Source organism: Merops nubicus, unplaced genomic scaffold, assembly GCF_000691845.1.
Source record: "Merops nubicus isolate BGI_N331 unplaced genomic scaffold, ASM69184v1 Scaffold51403, whole genome shotgun sequence".
Lineage (NCBI taxonomy): Eukaryota > Metazoa > Chordata > Aves > Coraciiformes > Meropidae > Merops > Merops nubicus.
In genome coordinates this window covers 1-16,198 of record NW_008597886.1, presented here as the reverse complement: position 1 = coordinate 16,198, position 16,198 = coordinate 1, and the positions used below count along the sequence as shown (strand labels likewise).

The 16,198-nt window shown below is 38.3% G+C and overlaps 1 protein-coding gene across 1 annotated transcript; it reads right to left on the bottom strand.

The window, feature by feature from the left end:
- Positions 1-422: 422 nt before the first annotated feature.
- CCP110 (centriolar coiled coil protein 110kDa) lies at positions 423-15,583 on the bottom strand. The gene is made up of 14 exons (XM_008936832.1): positions 15,437-15,583; positions 14,091-14,219; positions 11,098-12,739; positions 10,378-10,502; positions 10,052-10,235; positions 9,242-9,378; positions 8,774-8,890; positions 8,409-8,510; positions 8,017-8,133; positions 7,446-7,525; positions 6,795-6,857; positions 5,898-5,957; positions 5,249-5,331; positions 423-475 (listed from the first exon to the last, which is right to left on the bottom strand). The coding sequence occupies exons 1-14, from the start codon at positions 15,581-15,583 to the stop codon at positions 423-425; spliced, it is 3,039 nt and encodes a 1,012-aa protein (XP_008935080.1).
- Between the last annotated feature and the right edge of the window lie 615 nt (positions 15,584-16,198).

Genomic DNA, 16,198 nt, shown 5'->3' with positions numbered 1-16,198 from the left:
TATTTAGCTGCTTTATCTTTATGGTATGATACTAAAAATATATACATACAACTTATTTATGGTGGCAATCATATGGTGGCAAATTGCAATTTTAAGTAATGCAACAGATATGTTAAGCATAAGAATTATAATGTGTGAAAAAGTCACAAATTAACTTCATGTTGCCTTGTGGTGGTCTTCAAATAGAGATTATGAATCTTATGTGTACACAGTAGTATGAATATGTAATAAGTTTTCACATGCAATTTTTCCACAAGTATTAGAGCTTCACAGCCATTTATTACTTCAATATGACTGTATTAATGTGTCATTGTCTGGAAATGACAAAGAATGCTTGTATAGAAGATGCAGTATTTGCATCAGTGGTGAGAATGCCATTATTAACATAAAAAAGCCATTTTATCCCAGTGAGTGCTGTCTTCTTAAATTGTCACAACATTTGGCTTCTTTCTTTGGGTTCTTCCTGCATATGCTCCTAAAACCAAAGTGGAAAAGTTATCATTTTACAATTAGCAGTCCTGTTTTTTGTAACAGAATTATCTAACAGAAATAGCTGAAAGTTTAGGACAATTTTTTTTCTAAGCAGTATTACATATCCAGTGGCTACTTTTAAAATTACCGTATTTATAATGTTACACCAAAAATGCCTTACAAAAACTACTTGTAGGTTTGAAAGTAACAACATTTCATAGTATTTACTTTCACTGTAACTATTTCTTCTTCTTTTCTGCTACTCTGAACCACCTACAACTACAATTCACACGTTTTTAAAAGATAAGTCTGTCAAGTCACCAAGACGGAGAACCAAATATTTCAGGTAACTCTTTCCTTTTCCCCAGCTGTCACATTAATAAACCAAGAGACAGCTGTAGGATTCCATGTTGTAATACACAACCAGAATTCAAAGTGCAGTATGAGTAAGGTCATCAGGCAGAGCCCTTATAAAAGAAAAGCTGCTCAAGTATATAAATAATAAAAAATAAATAAATCTCTCCAAATGGAACAGATCTATACATATATATATTTGGAAACCCTTATTCCATTAGGCATAGCAGAAGCATCTCCCAGTACTAAGGGTTTAGCACTGCAAGCTGCTATGAAGTAGCACAGCTCAGCATTCGGTAGGTTCAGGCAGTTACCAAGTGTCCTGCAAGGTGAGCAGATGTCGACACAAAGCAGTGAAAACCACGGTGCAGAGCAGTGGAAATGGAAGACAGCCACGGCAGAGAAGTAATTACCAGGCAGTTAAATGAATGTGACCAAGTAAGTGCCAGTCCTTCTGAGGCTCTTCAATTCCTCTTTGCTGGAGTTGCAGTGGTTACTTACAGGTGTCCCAGGGCTCCATTCAGCACAGTGCAAAGCAGCTTTGGAAATGCCCAGAGACCTTCCCACAGCAGGATCCCTCAGCCCTGAACACTGTTCCCTGCTATACAAAAGGGCACTCATGCTGGCCCACCACTCTCCAGGGCTGTACTCTTCAGCTCACCTGTGATCTCATCGGACAAACAACTGACAGGCACGATGCCTCATTAGTGATTTAATGCTGCCTCTAAACTCTCAAGTGAGCCCAAAGTTGTATAAAAGTCTCACATTGGAATAGGACAGTACAGGGCAGTGTAAAACAGCCCTAGCAATCTACATTAAGGAACTGATGAAGCCAAATTTTATTAAGAAGAATTACAGCCCTCCTGAATACAGCTATCACATGGCAAGGGAAGTAGGCTACTGACTGAACATCTCAGTCCTATTTAAAATAACTTTAAAATATCATTTAAAAAAAAAAAATTAGCCAGTAAAACTAAGACTCTTCACAGTTTGTATTTTTCTCTTTAGCACAGAACTTTGGATTGAAGGAGTACGAAACACCAAACACTACATTTATGATCACCAGTTGATTCCTAAACTAAATGCCTTCTTGCCAGAAAAAGACACCAATCAATTGGAGTGGTTACAAAGCACTTTCCAGACAGAAGTTAAAAGCAAACAAAAGATTGAAAAAAAAAAAAGCACAAATCAAAGAAGAAAAGCAGGATTACATTACTGTTTTCTTCTGAGGGTTTGTCTCATATCTAATTTGAATGTATTTAGAATACCTGTATTATAATAACCTTCCTTCCCTTTTGCCCCTCTAATAAGCACAATTTATTTGGGAGTCATGGATGAATGAAGACAAGAATTTAAATAAAATATTATGGGTTAGGAGTACAGCAGACTGGTATAATTGCAAATATAAATCTCTGTTTTGCCTAGACAAAGCTGCTGCTGGAAGTCTATGTTTTCTGACATGCACAACTTCTACTGAAGTAAGAAAAGGATATGCATTTGCTTGGCTTTTTACATCTTCTTTTCAAATTTACTTGAGATTATATTTTCTCTGTCTATGCTCTTTCCCAGACTTGTTGCCTCACTACAGATGACTTTCAAGGCTCTCTCTTGAAAAAAAACCAACACTTAATTACTTAAAAAACCCACATATTTTAAAATAACAACCCCCCCCATTCAACATATCACCAAGTCTTTTGCTGCTCACATTTTATCCACGGACAGGGAAACCCACATTATACTTAAATGTATTCAACTTAAGTGTTTTTTCATAATTGCAAAATTATGCAGTTATTTCTTTCATACCAAGTGTTCCCCATCTGAAATGCTGGGGTCTGAACCCCGAGCCCCGAATTAAGGTTGACATATGGGTGATTCCCACAGCCCTTCATAAAGAGGGGGTGAGTTTGCCTTATAGCTTCCCCCCAGGGTGCGGCCGGCCCTGCAGGGAGAGCCAGAAGGGAAATGAGCCCCAGGGGTCCTGCATTGAGTTGACAAAGGTCAGGTGTCTGCTTGGGGATAAAAGCTGGGACCACTGGCAGGGAGTCAGGAGTGTCTGTCTGTGGAGTGCACTCCCCAGAGCTTCCTGGTTCAGGGCAGACCTCCTGACTCTCCCTGGAGCTGGGCCCTGGTCAGTTCAGACCTTTGTGAACACGGGCTAGACAGGTGAGAGTTGCCATGTGGGCACCTTTCTCTTATTTGTTCAACCTTCTGATCTGGCTGTTTCCCTTTCCATCCATGGGAAACCTTGGCTCTCTGCTTGTACCACCTATTATCAGTCCGATTGTCTTTCCTGGGATCGTTGTGGGTAATGTCAGTTGTATGCAAAGTAATTGACTTGTTTATACCCCCAGTGATCACTCATGGCACAACCTTTTTGTTCTCAACACATTCCACTCATTGGTTCATCTTTCTGCTGGTTGTGTCATTCTTGTTAGGCCTAGTCATTGGCAGAACACCATCTCATCAATTTAGAATGCATTTTTATTCATCTAGTACAGGTAGTCTACCCTCTTTATAAAGGAGCACTGGTATTACTCCATGGGAACACATGACGTCCAAACACTAAATGAGGTTACACTGCGCAACCAGAACTGGTCAGACATATCTGCTTTAAGTTCCAAGCAGGCCACTATAGAAGGCATTAAATAGCTTTCCAGATATTCAACAAATAGCAATAAAGGTACAGAAAAATTTAGAGATATATTCCAAAGGATTATTTTCGCTGCCAAGTATCAACTGTCACAACTTGTCTGTGACTAGGACAAACCCCAGGACTGAGCAAGGCAGCACATGCTGCCAACACAGAACAGTGACAAAGCACTTTAACTGGATGTCTGATGCCAGACACAAATGTAAAAAACACTGTAGATCATCCTGAGCTGGGCATGAATTCTGTGAGATTGGGGATGGTGTCCAAATTTCCAATCAGTACTAAACTGGATTGTGACACTACCTTTACACTAATACTCCTCTACAACCTCTGTAATATTGCCACTAGTAAACGTCTTGATTGTTTTTTTGTCCTTGGCCTTCAGCACTCTCATTTACTAGTTAACACCAGACACCTTTTTGTAAACTTGCAGATGGAAAACCTCCCTTAATGGTTACTTCTGGCTGCTAAAATTGTATCGCTTACTTTATTTTCTTCTTTTTATTTCAGAGAGATTATTTACTACCTTGTGTAGTGTCACCGAGTGCAACTGAACAACTGCCTTGCTCCACTTTAGTGGTGGCAGCACTGGCAAGAGAACTGGCAACAGAAAAATAAAGGAACAAACCTTGGTTGTAATCTCATTGCTGGCTTTTTTATTTTCCTCTCATTTTTTTTCCCCCTTCTTCAAACTGAAACACTAGTGTAGTTTCTTACTAGACATCATCCTATGGCCACTTCTCTTTAGCTTCACAAAAGGCTACGAAAAGACCAAACACTCTGGGAAACCCTCATATTTAAACAATGTACACGCTGCAATAAAACTCGCAGATGCTCCCTGCCAACATTGCTCCAGGGCAGTAATAAAAAAGAATTTCCCTTACAGGAAAGGTTTGATACTTAATAAAGATAACTCAGATCGCTATGGAAAACAGTTGAAATCCTGCTGCATTATAAATTTGCCTGATTGAGACAAAAAATTCACTATTTTTACACTTGTGGAACTCCCATTTGAGAACAAAGTGTAGTTAAGATCTTATTCAGTTTTAAAACGTATAAATCACTTTATCTTTTGATAAATTAAGTTTCATCACGTAAGAAACTTAAAATCTGATTAAGAAAAAAAAAGAAATTGTGTAAGACGTTCCAATGTTTTATTCCTTACATGCCTGAACGGGCTGAAAACTGAGAGGTTTGGCACTATTATCAAACACTTTTAATAAAAGGTAGCCAATCAGTAATCTCTGTATGCAAGTACAGGAATACTCCACTTTTAAAATTGGTCATTAAGGCTCAAACATTCTGTAAGGTGCTACAGGAGTATGTGTAGTTTTAGGACTGTATGATTACTGAAAGCCCACTGAGAAGTCTGAAACTGTCTTTCCTGTCCTTTCAATAGGCTTTGGGTTGGACACAAGTTACAGGTGTGTACAGAGCTAGCAACCAGATGACATTAACAATCTCATCCAAGTCTATTTTGACTACTACTAGATTCTCAAGCATATAGCAGAGTGAAGATGTCTAGCAAACTTTTTTGTGACTGGGCATCCAGCGTGAGTGAAAGCAAATGAGCTGTGCAGTACATTCTATATTTTATGTTTATAGAATTTGAAAGTGAATGGTTAAGTTACCAGCACATCTGTTTAAAGAGATAGGTTAAAGACATAGCAAAGCAGGTGCACAAGAAAAGGAAAACAATATATTGCCCATTTACTTTTTCTAGACACTAGTAACTTATTTACTATAAGATCCAAGCACCAGTTTTCTACACACCTGAAACAGCCTTGTAAGACACTCTGCTCTCTGAGGCCTTCTTTCTATTTTGCTCAACCCCCTTCACTGAGGTCTTAAGGGTTCTAATTAAATATAAAAGGAGTTAATAAGTCATTTGCAATAACGTTGAAAGGCTGTATCCAAAAATATAAAGACACCATCAAACTGTGTTTGGCATGAAAACATTTTCAGTGTTCCACAGAGACCCCTCCTGAGTATGTGTACAATTCCTACTGACGTTATTCTGGCTTATGCTGCTACATTAAACAGGAGAGCATCTCCCCATGAACAGACTTTAAAACCATTCAAGAAACTGATTCAGTTCAGATACTGTGGCATTAGAGTCTACATATAAAAACATACATATTTCATTAAGTGGAAGCAAAGCTTCATGGAATGAATGTTACAAATAGAAATGTTGGAACAGTGTAAATGGAGACAACACACAAAAGGATGAGAACAGGAAATATCTTCTTGCAGTATAAGGTAAAACAAAGCTTCATCACTCTCTCAAAGTACTGTGATAAGTCATTATTTTTACTTCCAAAAACAGTTGCACCAGTATGTGGAAATATTAATCTGAAATCACTGTGCTCTTGCACTTTGCATTTACTTTCATCTTCAGGCTATAAGCATGCTGTGCCCTTACCCTTGTCTGCAGAGCAGTCTATGAACTGGGGCATTCTGGCCTTGGTTGGGTTGAAGTACGCTGTTAAAACACAAACATTTATTAGCAATTTTTCCCTTCTTTAAAAAAAAAAAAAATCTCATAAGGAATAATGAATCATCATCATGTTTCACATAATAAAATCTGAGAAAGGCTAACAGGTTCTGTACTGCAGATGGCACGCAGGCAAAAGTGGCAGGAATTACAATTCCAGAATAGGATTATTACTTTCACTATTTAAAAGAAAAACTAAAAAGCACAGATAACACCTGCTCAAAAGTGCCTTGGATTCCTAGATCATTATTAAGACAACAGGAAAAAAAGACTGAATTGTTTAAACTAGTCATTGAAGATAGAACTGTATTGGTAGACAGCACTTCTTTAAAGCTTCTGGGCAAGCATGGGATAAAAAAACTGTTCATAATGCATGCCAGGTAATTGACTTTTTATACTAGAAAAAAAGTGAGGCCTTCTAAGAGAAGGGCCGGGAGCAATGAATCACAGTCTAGACCCAAGAACTTTTCCTCACTTCTGACAGCTTTCTAAATATAAGCATATTGATGATCACACTGCAAAGTAAAGGGTATTAAGAAAAGCAGGAGTGTCAAACTGACACTTAAGACATACTACAATGTATCTCAGAGGAAAATCTTGAGCCTGAGCACAGAGATATAAAGCCATAAGAATTGACTCCGAAGAAATCTTTTCTAACTTCCAATGAGCTAATAAATCCCCTTCTCAGACCATGCTAAGTCAGATTTCCTTACTGTCCGTCATAATAGTGGCAAGAATTCAGCTGATTGATGGGAAACTAGGAACACAGATAGAAGATTATAAGAGTTCTTTGAGAGCATTCTAATACAAGTAATCTTCACTCACCGGCTTTCAGGATTTTTTTGTTTTATGATTATTTTTTTACTTGGCATTCCCATTTCTGAGGCCCTAGGGAAACAAAAGTATTGAAACATATTTGAATTATAAAATCATCATCTAGGTCTTAAACAGAAATAGCAATGGAAAACCTCCAACAGGATCTACATCTGTCAGAGCACTACTACAAATTGTCATCTTTGACTCACAAGCAAGTGTAACACAACTCTTCACTCCACTGTTTTGCAGGAGAGTGCCTGCTACCACCCCCCCATCCCCCCCCAAAAAAAAACCCAAACCTTTGCCAGAGATACTATATCAAGTGTCCCTGCTGCTAGGCACTTCAGAAAGACTGATAAAATAACTAGGAGCACTCTTTACAATTTACAAAATCAGCCATAAACTAAGTGCTCACCACTGGAATACAGCATAAAGGCACAACTTAGAAAAATGTTCTTCTCCCATACAAAGAAGTCACTTAAAAGTAAAGAGCGAACTACACCACACACCTGCTGGCAGTTTTTAATACATGCTTCCTAGAAAAGACATTAGTTTGCAAAGAAGCTGTTACTCCAAACACTTAGTTTCCACATTTCTGAGAGCTCCTACACATCCCCTTGCAGCCCACGCCCACCACCACAAAGGGAGAAACACACGTACTTCATGTACTTTTTCCTATCCAGGGATTTCTGTGTAGCTGTTGAAAGTGTCACTCTCTCTCTTGGGCTCTTTACTTTATCCTACGAAAGCAAAAGAATTAACAGTAACACTAGTTACTGCTCTCACTGCACTTCAACCACGCGACCTGCCCCTGCTTAAAGAAATTTTAAAAAAAACCAAACTACACACCAAAACCAACAGTGCTTTCAGTACTAAGCAGGCATTCAGGCTAAAGTTAAGGGTTTTTTCTTTTTTTAAAACTAAAGAATCTTCCTTATATTACCAGATTCAAAAGTCTTATGTGCCATATCAAATTCTTGTTATGGACTTTTTGTTATTACTTTTGCCATGTTTTTCATTCTAGTTTTTATATACCTATGTATTAGAAGTATCAACATAATCTCCTACTGTACTGACCTGTTTTTTTAATTATTTGAAGAAGGTTACCTACAGACATGTAATTAATTTACATTTAAAAAAACACTTTACTGGGCGAGGAAGAACCTCTTAAAAGCAAAATGATTCAGTACTTAAAAGTCTTAAAGTTTACTTTCTCTTGAATATAACACACCATTTGCCTGAGCATCTTCTCCTTACGAACTTCACGATCGTGACGCAGAATATTCATTCTTTCCGATGCCTCCATTGTGAAAAAGATGTCATGGATGTCATACAGTGCAGCTCGCAGCTGGAAAGAATCGTCAACATTTTAATAAAATATCCAGTCAAGTTAACATTCCCATGATTTTGATCATCAAGCTCTTCTTGCTTCCAGTCAAAACAAAATGCTTGGAAAAAATATTTTGAAATAACTGTTAATGCGTCAGCACAAAAAAAGAATCTTCTCTTCACAGCTCTGTTTTAAACTTGTTACTTTACACAGAGTCACTGTGAAGTTTTAGGTATTTATGCTACAAAAGCAGAATAGAGGAAAGAAAAAAAAAAAGGTTTAAATTGTGTCACCTGAGCCATTACTCTTTCATGAAGGGATGCATCTTGTGCTGAAACACTTCCTCTTTTTAAGGGGGCTTCAGACTGAAAATTTTTTATGAACTCCATAGTATCCTAGGGGAGACAGGAAAATAAAATGAAGCACCAAGCAGAACCCTTCACAACACACCAATAGTTACAAACTGTACGTGTAGGACAGACATTCTTTGTTTGACTTGCACCTTATGACACTAAGCAATGCAACACTCAAACATGTTCATCAGACAGACATTCCCAAACTCTTCTGAAAGCAGAAAATGCAAGATTTCATTTGTCAATTGAAGACAGGAACAAAAACAAACAGGAGAAGCTGCCCGATACAAAAATGCTGATCTTACTTTTACAGTTTGTTTAAGGTGTTTCAGTTTTTCTGTCTGCAGGAGTCTACGAGTGAGAAACCCTTTTGCCACAGCAGTGATCTTATCAAACTTCATTTTGATCTCCGGACTGAAAACCTTAAAAGAAGAAGAGTGTTTTCTAAACAATTAATGAAAAAAGCAGGAATTATGAATTATTTCTCAAAAACACAAATCACGTGACGTAAGTTTTCAAGTGAGGAAGAAGCTGTTGATACATGTTTTGGCTAGGCCAGAAGTACCTACCATACTACTAACTTAGCAGAAGCAGTATGCTGTTATCTGAACGAGAAAAATACCCTATACGGTTCTCTCATTAATTGAAGTCGATTAGGGAGGGATAATAAACTTTTCTGTGAGATTTAGTACTGCACAGATATTACAAAGTTACTGGCGTCTTAAAAAACTAGATGGCTTTTTAAGCTATAAATAATTATTTTTTTTCTTTACCTGAGTCCACCTTTTGATCCTGTTACTTGGCCTAGATACTGAGGTTTTTATTACTCCACTGCCTGATGGTCCCCACAGAAAGAATGAAGTTTCACTTGTTGAAGTAAAGGTGTTAGGTGTTGTAGTATGAGCAAAACCTGCATGCAAAGCAGAATGTACAGTTCAACACATGCTTTTGTGCGTGAAGCAACGACTATGTGCATGTACACACTCAGCTCAGAGACAGCAGCTTTGTTTATAACCTCAGGTTATAGGCAAGAAGCATTTTCTGGTATGGGTACTTCCGCTTCATCACCTAGCAAAGTCTGCTGAACAGGAGACAAAACAAAACACTGCATAAAGTTCTGGAACACGTGAGAGGTGTTCTATCAGGTACAGCTGTACTTCCTTGCAGTCAAGGACCCTGGCAGAGCCCCTCTAATCCTCCTACACAAAGGCAAACACCTGGCCCACGCTGTGCAGCTATATAGCACAAGAATGAACCTTCTGTGACATGATGCAAATCCACATCCTTGACCAAATGAGTTCACACAAAACATGCCCTGTAACAATTCTACAACAAACAACACACAGTGCAGTACAGGGATGGCTGAGTCTGTGTTAAATGCTAGCTAGACAATGATGCAACATGGCATTTGTTTTACATGTGCTGTCAGCAGCTGAGGGCAGTAGCTGGTCAAATTGCCTGATCAACAAGTGCCCTAGGACAGAACACACCATGGGTCAGCCAGCCCAGTCAAGCACTGCAGAGCAAAATCTATCCCACCACACATCACAACATTTCATCCTTACTCTACCCTCCCGGTTTACCAGTGCTGGTAGAGTTTGTGTTGTGGGCTGTCTCCAGCTGAGACTGCACACTTTCCAGCAAGCCACTTCCGGTTTTTTTCCTCCACTCCAACTCCATCCTGCTGTTAATATTCACTTTGGAAATTTCTATTTCTGTGGTGGCAATCTTCTTTCCTTTCAACTTTCTCTCCTGTTCTTCTAGTTCCTGGAAAAGAAAGAACCAACTATAAGACAGCTTTCCTACCCCCACAAAGCAATAGATTATACATTTTAAACCTAACCACTTCCTGACAAACTACAATGCAACACGCTTGCCCTTTCCTTGGAATTTTTCCTTTTCATCCTACCTTCTGCAATTTCTCCTGTTCTCTCTCTTGTTCAGCTATCAGAATCGACAGTTGCTGTGCATGTTGTTCTTCAAGTCTCTTTCTCATTTCCTCAAAGGCCAACATTTTAGTTTTTAAAATATCTTCTGAAAAGACAAATTACGAAGCATCGAGTATTAAATATTTTCCATATGATCTTTGCCACAGACTTTTAACAGGAGCAATTGGCATCATCAGTAAAAAAGTACAACACATCTTTGATATCAGTTTTCCATTATGTATTGCAAAGAATCTCATCAGTTACTACAGTCCTTCAAAATGTCTGCATGTTTGTATTTGTGGGATAAGAATGTCAGTGGAACAGCAGTAACAACAACATGCTACCAATGTTTTAGCTGATGTTTCCTTATAAATAGCTTAATCTAGTATTTGTTATGAGTAACTGTTACAGGATTTTTGACTCCAAGTGACTCCAAGTGATTTTTGACTCCAAAGACAGCAATTATTCCATTCTGTAGCAGTTAAAGCCAGCTCAAGAAGCTACCTGATTTTCAGAATTTATTCATTAAAAAAATAGAGAAATAATGAGGTTACTGAAAAAAAGATAAATTACACTCAGTAAATTTCAGCCTTTTGATATATACACATATTTAGAAACACCAATGACTAGTGATTGTTGGTTTTTTTTCTGAAAAGGTATAAACTGAGAATTAAGTTTAAGAAAAACCCTCAGTATTTTACCTTTTGCCATACTATCAGGGGCTGCATTCTTGGTAATGTAAACTGACCCAACAGCATGCTTCTGTTCTTGCAACCACTGCTTCTCTTGTTCTTCCATTCCAACTGTTAGAACACAGGGACTGTTTTCCTTTTGGCAGTTGTCAGTGTCCAAATCAAGTCTACGTTTTACCTTTTCAAAACTATTTTCTAAAAACTGTTCATTAGCTGGGGAACTTGGAGTGTTCATCTGCTGTTGCATATTCTTGCTCTGCATTAGTAGTGGGGATGGGTTTTCCACGTCATAAGATTTATTGAGTTCTACTGGAGAGTTACATTTAGTGTTTTCTAGCAAACTAGAGGGTTTGGTTTCATTCATAGCCAGGAGCTTCTGTGTTACCACAGACTGACTGATGGCAAACGGCTCATTCAATTTTGGAGCCACAGTATTAGTACTGGTCTCTACTTTATATGGCCCTCTGCTGTCCACCACTACCTGTCCTTCCACTGTAGCTGACAACGTCCCTTTGCTTTCCAGATGTCCAAAGGAATGGTGATTCAGTTTGCTGACCCCCATCCCGTCACAGGGGCCTGAAGAATTCCTGTTGACACCAGGAACTCTGCCAGGGCAAACCATAGTGAAGTCCACCATGAACCTGGGCACAGATTCAGACACGTTATTTTTATCAGCAATATCTTGCATGATTAAATCCATTGCTCTACCCTTGCCTTTCGGACTCAACTCGGACGCACTCACAGGGTTATTTATAATGATGTGTCCCATGGATAAAGGTCTTGGGCGCCTTCGGTGCATTTTAGGGCTCATGCTTGGCTCTGGGCTTGGCAATTTAGTGTAAGAGCCTGTGAGGCTCCTGACAATACTGCTGTCACGATCAAAGACACAAGTCTTTCTAAATTCTTCATCCGAATCTGAATCCACCAGTGGGGGTGTTCCAACTCTCATAGGTATGTCCACTTTAGAAAAACTGGATAAAGTGGACATACTTGTGTTATTTGTATGAGTAGAGGCACCTTGGAGAAGAGCATTTGATTTATTAAGATTGGGTTTATCAGGTGCCAGACCAGTGCAAGTTCTGCCTGTAAGCTTTACTCTTTCTTTCACAGAATCCGTTGTTTTAACACCATCATTTTCTTTATCTGAATGGCTTTCACTCATACTTCTCCTTGAATTACTTTTTGAACTACGCTTTGTTTGCTCTTTCTCTACGTACTCCCTAGATTTCTTCATCAGGTTCTGAAGACTCATTACAGAGGAATCTTGGACTTCCTCATCCAGTGGTGGCCCTTCCAGTCCCTCCGGCTTTTGCAGAGCATGTGATGCAAGCTTATTATGCACATTGTCAGGAGACGCAGCCCTTGGACAAGGTACCTCTTTTGAGAAATGACTCTCACTCTGCTTTGAAAAAACATTTTCTTCGGCTGCTTTAATGACTTCTGTCACATTTGATGTCACCTGCCCAGTAGTATCTGATGCCTTAAGTTCCATTGTCTTGTCAAGGTCCATGGGAGCACGCCTTTCAGGAGAACATGCCAAACTGACACTGGATAGAGCTGTGAACTCAGTTGAAGCTTTTGAATCTGGATCAGGGAAAATATTCTCAGCTTCCTGTGTGTTCACGTGACTCATGCCAGCTCCCTTCCTCAGCTGCAAATAAAAATAAAATCATGTATTCTCAATGACATCTCCTCAGAGTCTCAGACTTCCACAAGCTTAATCGAAATTAAAAAAAAAAGAATTCTACCACCTTAAAACAAATAAAAATGTTCAGTTTGACTGTTACAAATCTACAAATTAGTTATAATATAGAGCTCTTTGCATAAAGATGTTACTGAAATTAAAATATAAATTTCAACAATGGTCCATTCAGGATTTTTACTGACACCAAGTATCTGAATGCAAAGATACTCTTTTCTTCATAAGGTAGTTGGAATATTTTCAAAAAATTTTATGGTTTCAAATTACCTTGCAAGATTCCTCTTACAATATGAAAACACGTTTACATTAAATAAGAAATGTAATCAAAAAATTCCAGCATGAAATACAAACTAATCTATAGATAACCGTGAACAAATACACCAAATTCCTAATAAAAATAATGGAACAATAAAGCAATTTGTTCACTTTTTTACCAATCCAGAGACAATTAAATACAAATTTTCCTTTGTCAAGTACTTGGAAAACCAACTCTATTTTAAGTAAAGCAAGAAGTAAATGCTACTTCTAGTCAGTATGTTTAAAAGAATTTTCACACTAAAATTATCATATAGGTTATCCTTTGTGTTGCAACTCAACCATCAAGGGGACATCTTAGGGGGAAAAAAAAAAGAAAAAAAGCTAACTTATTGTTGTATTGAGCATATGTGTTCCCGTCTGCTCTTCAAACCCCAAACCAGATGACTGTTGCCATGTGCACTCCAGTAAACAATGCAAACCGGTAGGTTCTGCTTTCCACCTTAGTAACACAACAAACTCAGTGTTAACTGTACTTGTTTAAGCAACAGGTTAATTTCCAGACTGAATTACAGCCGCTTCAAAGATAAAGAATACTGCTTGATTAAATGTATTTAATGTTCTTTTCAATTTCACTATCTACAAAATTCATAATGGAAGCAGCGAAGAACACAAAATAGTTACAGTGAAATTATAAAGCACACAACAGAATCACAAGGCAGCCAGTTGCTCTACCACTGGGAGGGTGGGGGTGTTCAATTGTTTTACAATCTAGTCGTTACAAACACAAGCCAGTCATCTGGCATGGCCTGTCTTTTGCAGGTACCAAAACAAGCACTGAAAAGAAAATGAACGTAGATATTATCACTTAATAATCAATTATCAGGTCACATAGCCAGAAACACTAGCAAAGGCTCGTTCTGAAGAGCTAACTGCTATTAATTTTGTATTTATGCTGGTGAATACTTAAACTCCAGCACTTTCTCAAAATGTCTATATGCAGAAGTCTTCTGTAAACTGCACGAAGGCTTTGGACTAACACTACCTGAACATTTTCTAGAATCTCCTGTACACGATTCATTAAAGCTCTCTTCTTGGAGTTCTGTCTCCAGGTCTCCAGGTCCAGTGCTTTCTGTTTATATTGCTGTATTTCCTTTTTCTTCTCAAGGCTAAGCTGCAAAACAGAATGTAAGAAATATGGTTTGTAACACTAAATGCAATTTTTTACACAGAATTACAGAAATAAATTAGAAAGAAAACCAATAGAGCAAAACAATGGAAGAATAACAATCACCTAAGCTGAGACTTTGGGCACATTTTAAATGCCTCTTTTTAACCAATTACACTTTTTTCAAAGGAATATGCACAAAACGCCTTCTTGGCACACATGCAAATGAACAGGAAACTAAAAGGGAGGTTTGGGCATCCTGTAGAGCCCTCTGTGACCAACCTTCCTACCCAGGAAGCACTAGCTAACAACTGCCCTCTTGAAACTGAGGTGGATTTCACAACAAGACAGAAATGTATGCAAGAAGTCTTCTGGACCCTTTCAAAAATCATAATCTGAAAATCTTCAAAGCTACTGGTTTAAAATATGTAGTTTTGAAAAAAGTCAAGAACACATCTACAAAACTACATCTACATGAAATAGTTTCACAAAGGTCTACAAAATTAAGTAGTCTAAAGTCAAACTATGCATTTCTGCTCTGAAACCTTAAAATATCCACCCATTTGTAAATGAAAAATGTTACAATATAACTTTTACTCTCCAGTGTATCTCGATATCATGGCTTTAGGAGCTCGGTGTTAGAAAGTCTGTTATGGGAAGTATGAATGGAGAGAAACAAGGAAGTCAGCTGCTTTAGGGCACAAACTATCAACAGTCTTTCTGCTTGGTTCTGTTTGCACTAAGCATAGAATGACTTAACATAACTGACAAGCCTGTGAAATACCTTAGAGAAAGCTGCAATCACAGTTTAAAAGCTTTTAAGTAAATTTCTTCTTCGCCCATCTCAGTATTTCCCACTGCAGGGGGTTTTTGGTTTTGACGCTTCTAAACAAACTCACATGTTCAATATTTGGAATGTCAGTATGATTTTTCTTGAAGCCCAGCAGTAACATCCATCTATTTAATACCACAATTTTACTCCCCTTGTGAGGATAACAAATTTCAAGAAACAAAAGTAAATGTAGTCAATGGGAAGAAAGGTACAGTTTACTGCTTTTATTTTGTAAAATCAAGGTTACAAATCCTTGAAATACACTAAGCAGCAGGCCAGACAACAACTCACACGGAACTGTAACTTCAGCAGAATCATTACACGTAGACATCAATGCTAGTGCCAGTAGCACAGTAAGCACACCAGGGAAGGAAAGAAATAAAAGCCTTACCAGAGGGGAAAGCACAGGAACTCCATGGAATTGAATGAGCGAGATGTTTTTGCACTGAGCAGTGAAAGAGGTTTCTCTTTTTATTGCTTCTCCCTGGATTCTAGAAAAATGCTTCTTACAGAATATTTCATAGTCCTCCATCTTCATGTTAGCTAAGCTGCAAAGAATAACATCACTCTTCCACATATTTCCAAGACCATGCAAGGCAAGCAACACAACTAATACTGTATCGCTGTATTCCGGGAAACAAATTATACACTAGAAACCTGAATTTTTCATCTTCATCCTACCATTAATAAAAGCTTCAAAGCTGGGTTTCTTTCCTATATAAAAATAAAATCTGAATAATGAGCAAAACCAAATTATCACACTGAGAAGAATGCAAGCACTGATGTAGTGAGAATTTGCAAAACTTCACACGCTAGAGATCATTTCCAAAGACTAAACCTTCAAGGTCTCCCCACACCCACCGGATAGACCCTATCAACTGTGGGAAAAGAAAGCAATACACGAAATTGCAGCCAAATTTTTAGAAATTAAAAAATAAATAAGGCGGTATTTAAGCAAGACCAGCCTTTATATTTATGGAGCTGAGAAGAACTTGTGTCTCGCTCCCAGGTGCCTCCTCCTCGATACATCCTCCTAGGAACACACGCTGATACTTCCAACAAAAAATACACTGCATCCTTGTTTCCTTACGAGCCTGCTGATCGCGCACTGCCCATGGCACCCGGGTGAAGATCCCGAGCGCAGTGCGGCCCG

What these genes read in the sequence shown, in the direction of transcription:
- CCP110 (XM_008936832.1), bottom strand. Translation starts at nt 15,583, where the DNA reads ATGAAGATGGAGGACTATGAAATATTCTGTAAGAAGCATTTTTCTAGA. An exon ending in AGATTCTAGAAAATGTTCAG is followed by an intron (nt 12,740 to 14,090) that starts GTAGTGTTAGTC and finishes TTTTATTTGCAG; the next exon opens with CTGAGGAAGGGAGCTGGCAT. An exon ending in ACCTTAAACAAACTGTAAAA is followed by an intron (nt 8,511 to 8,773) that starts GTAAGATCAGCA and finishes TGTCTCCCCTAG; the next exon opens with GATACTATGGAGTTCATAAA.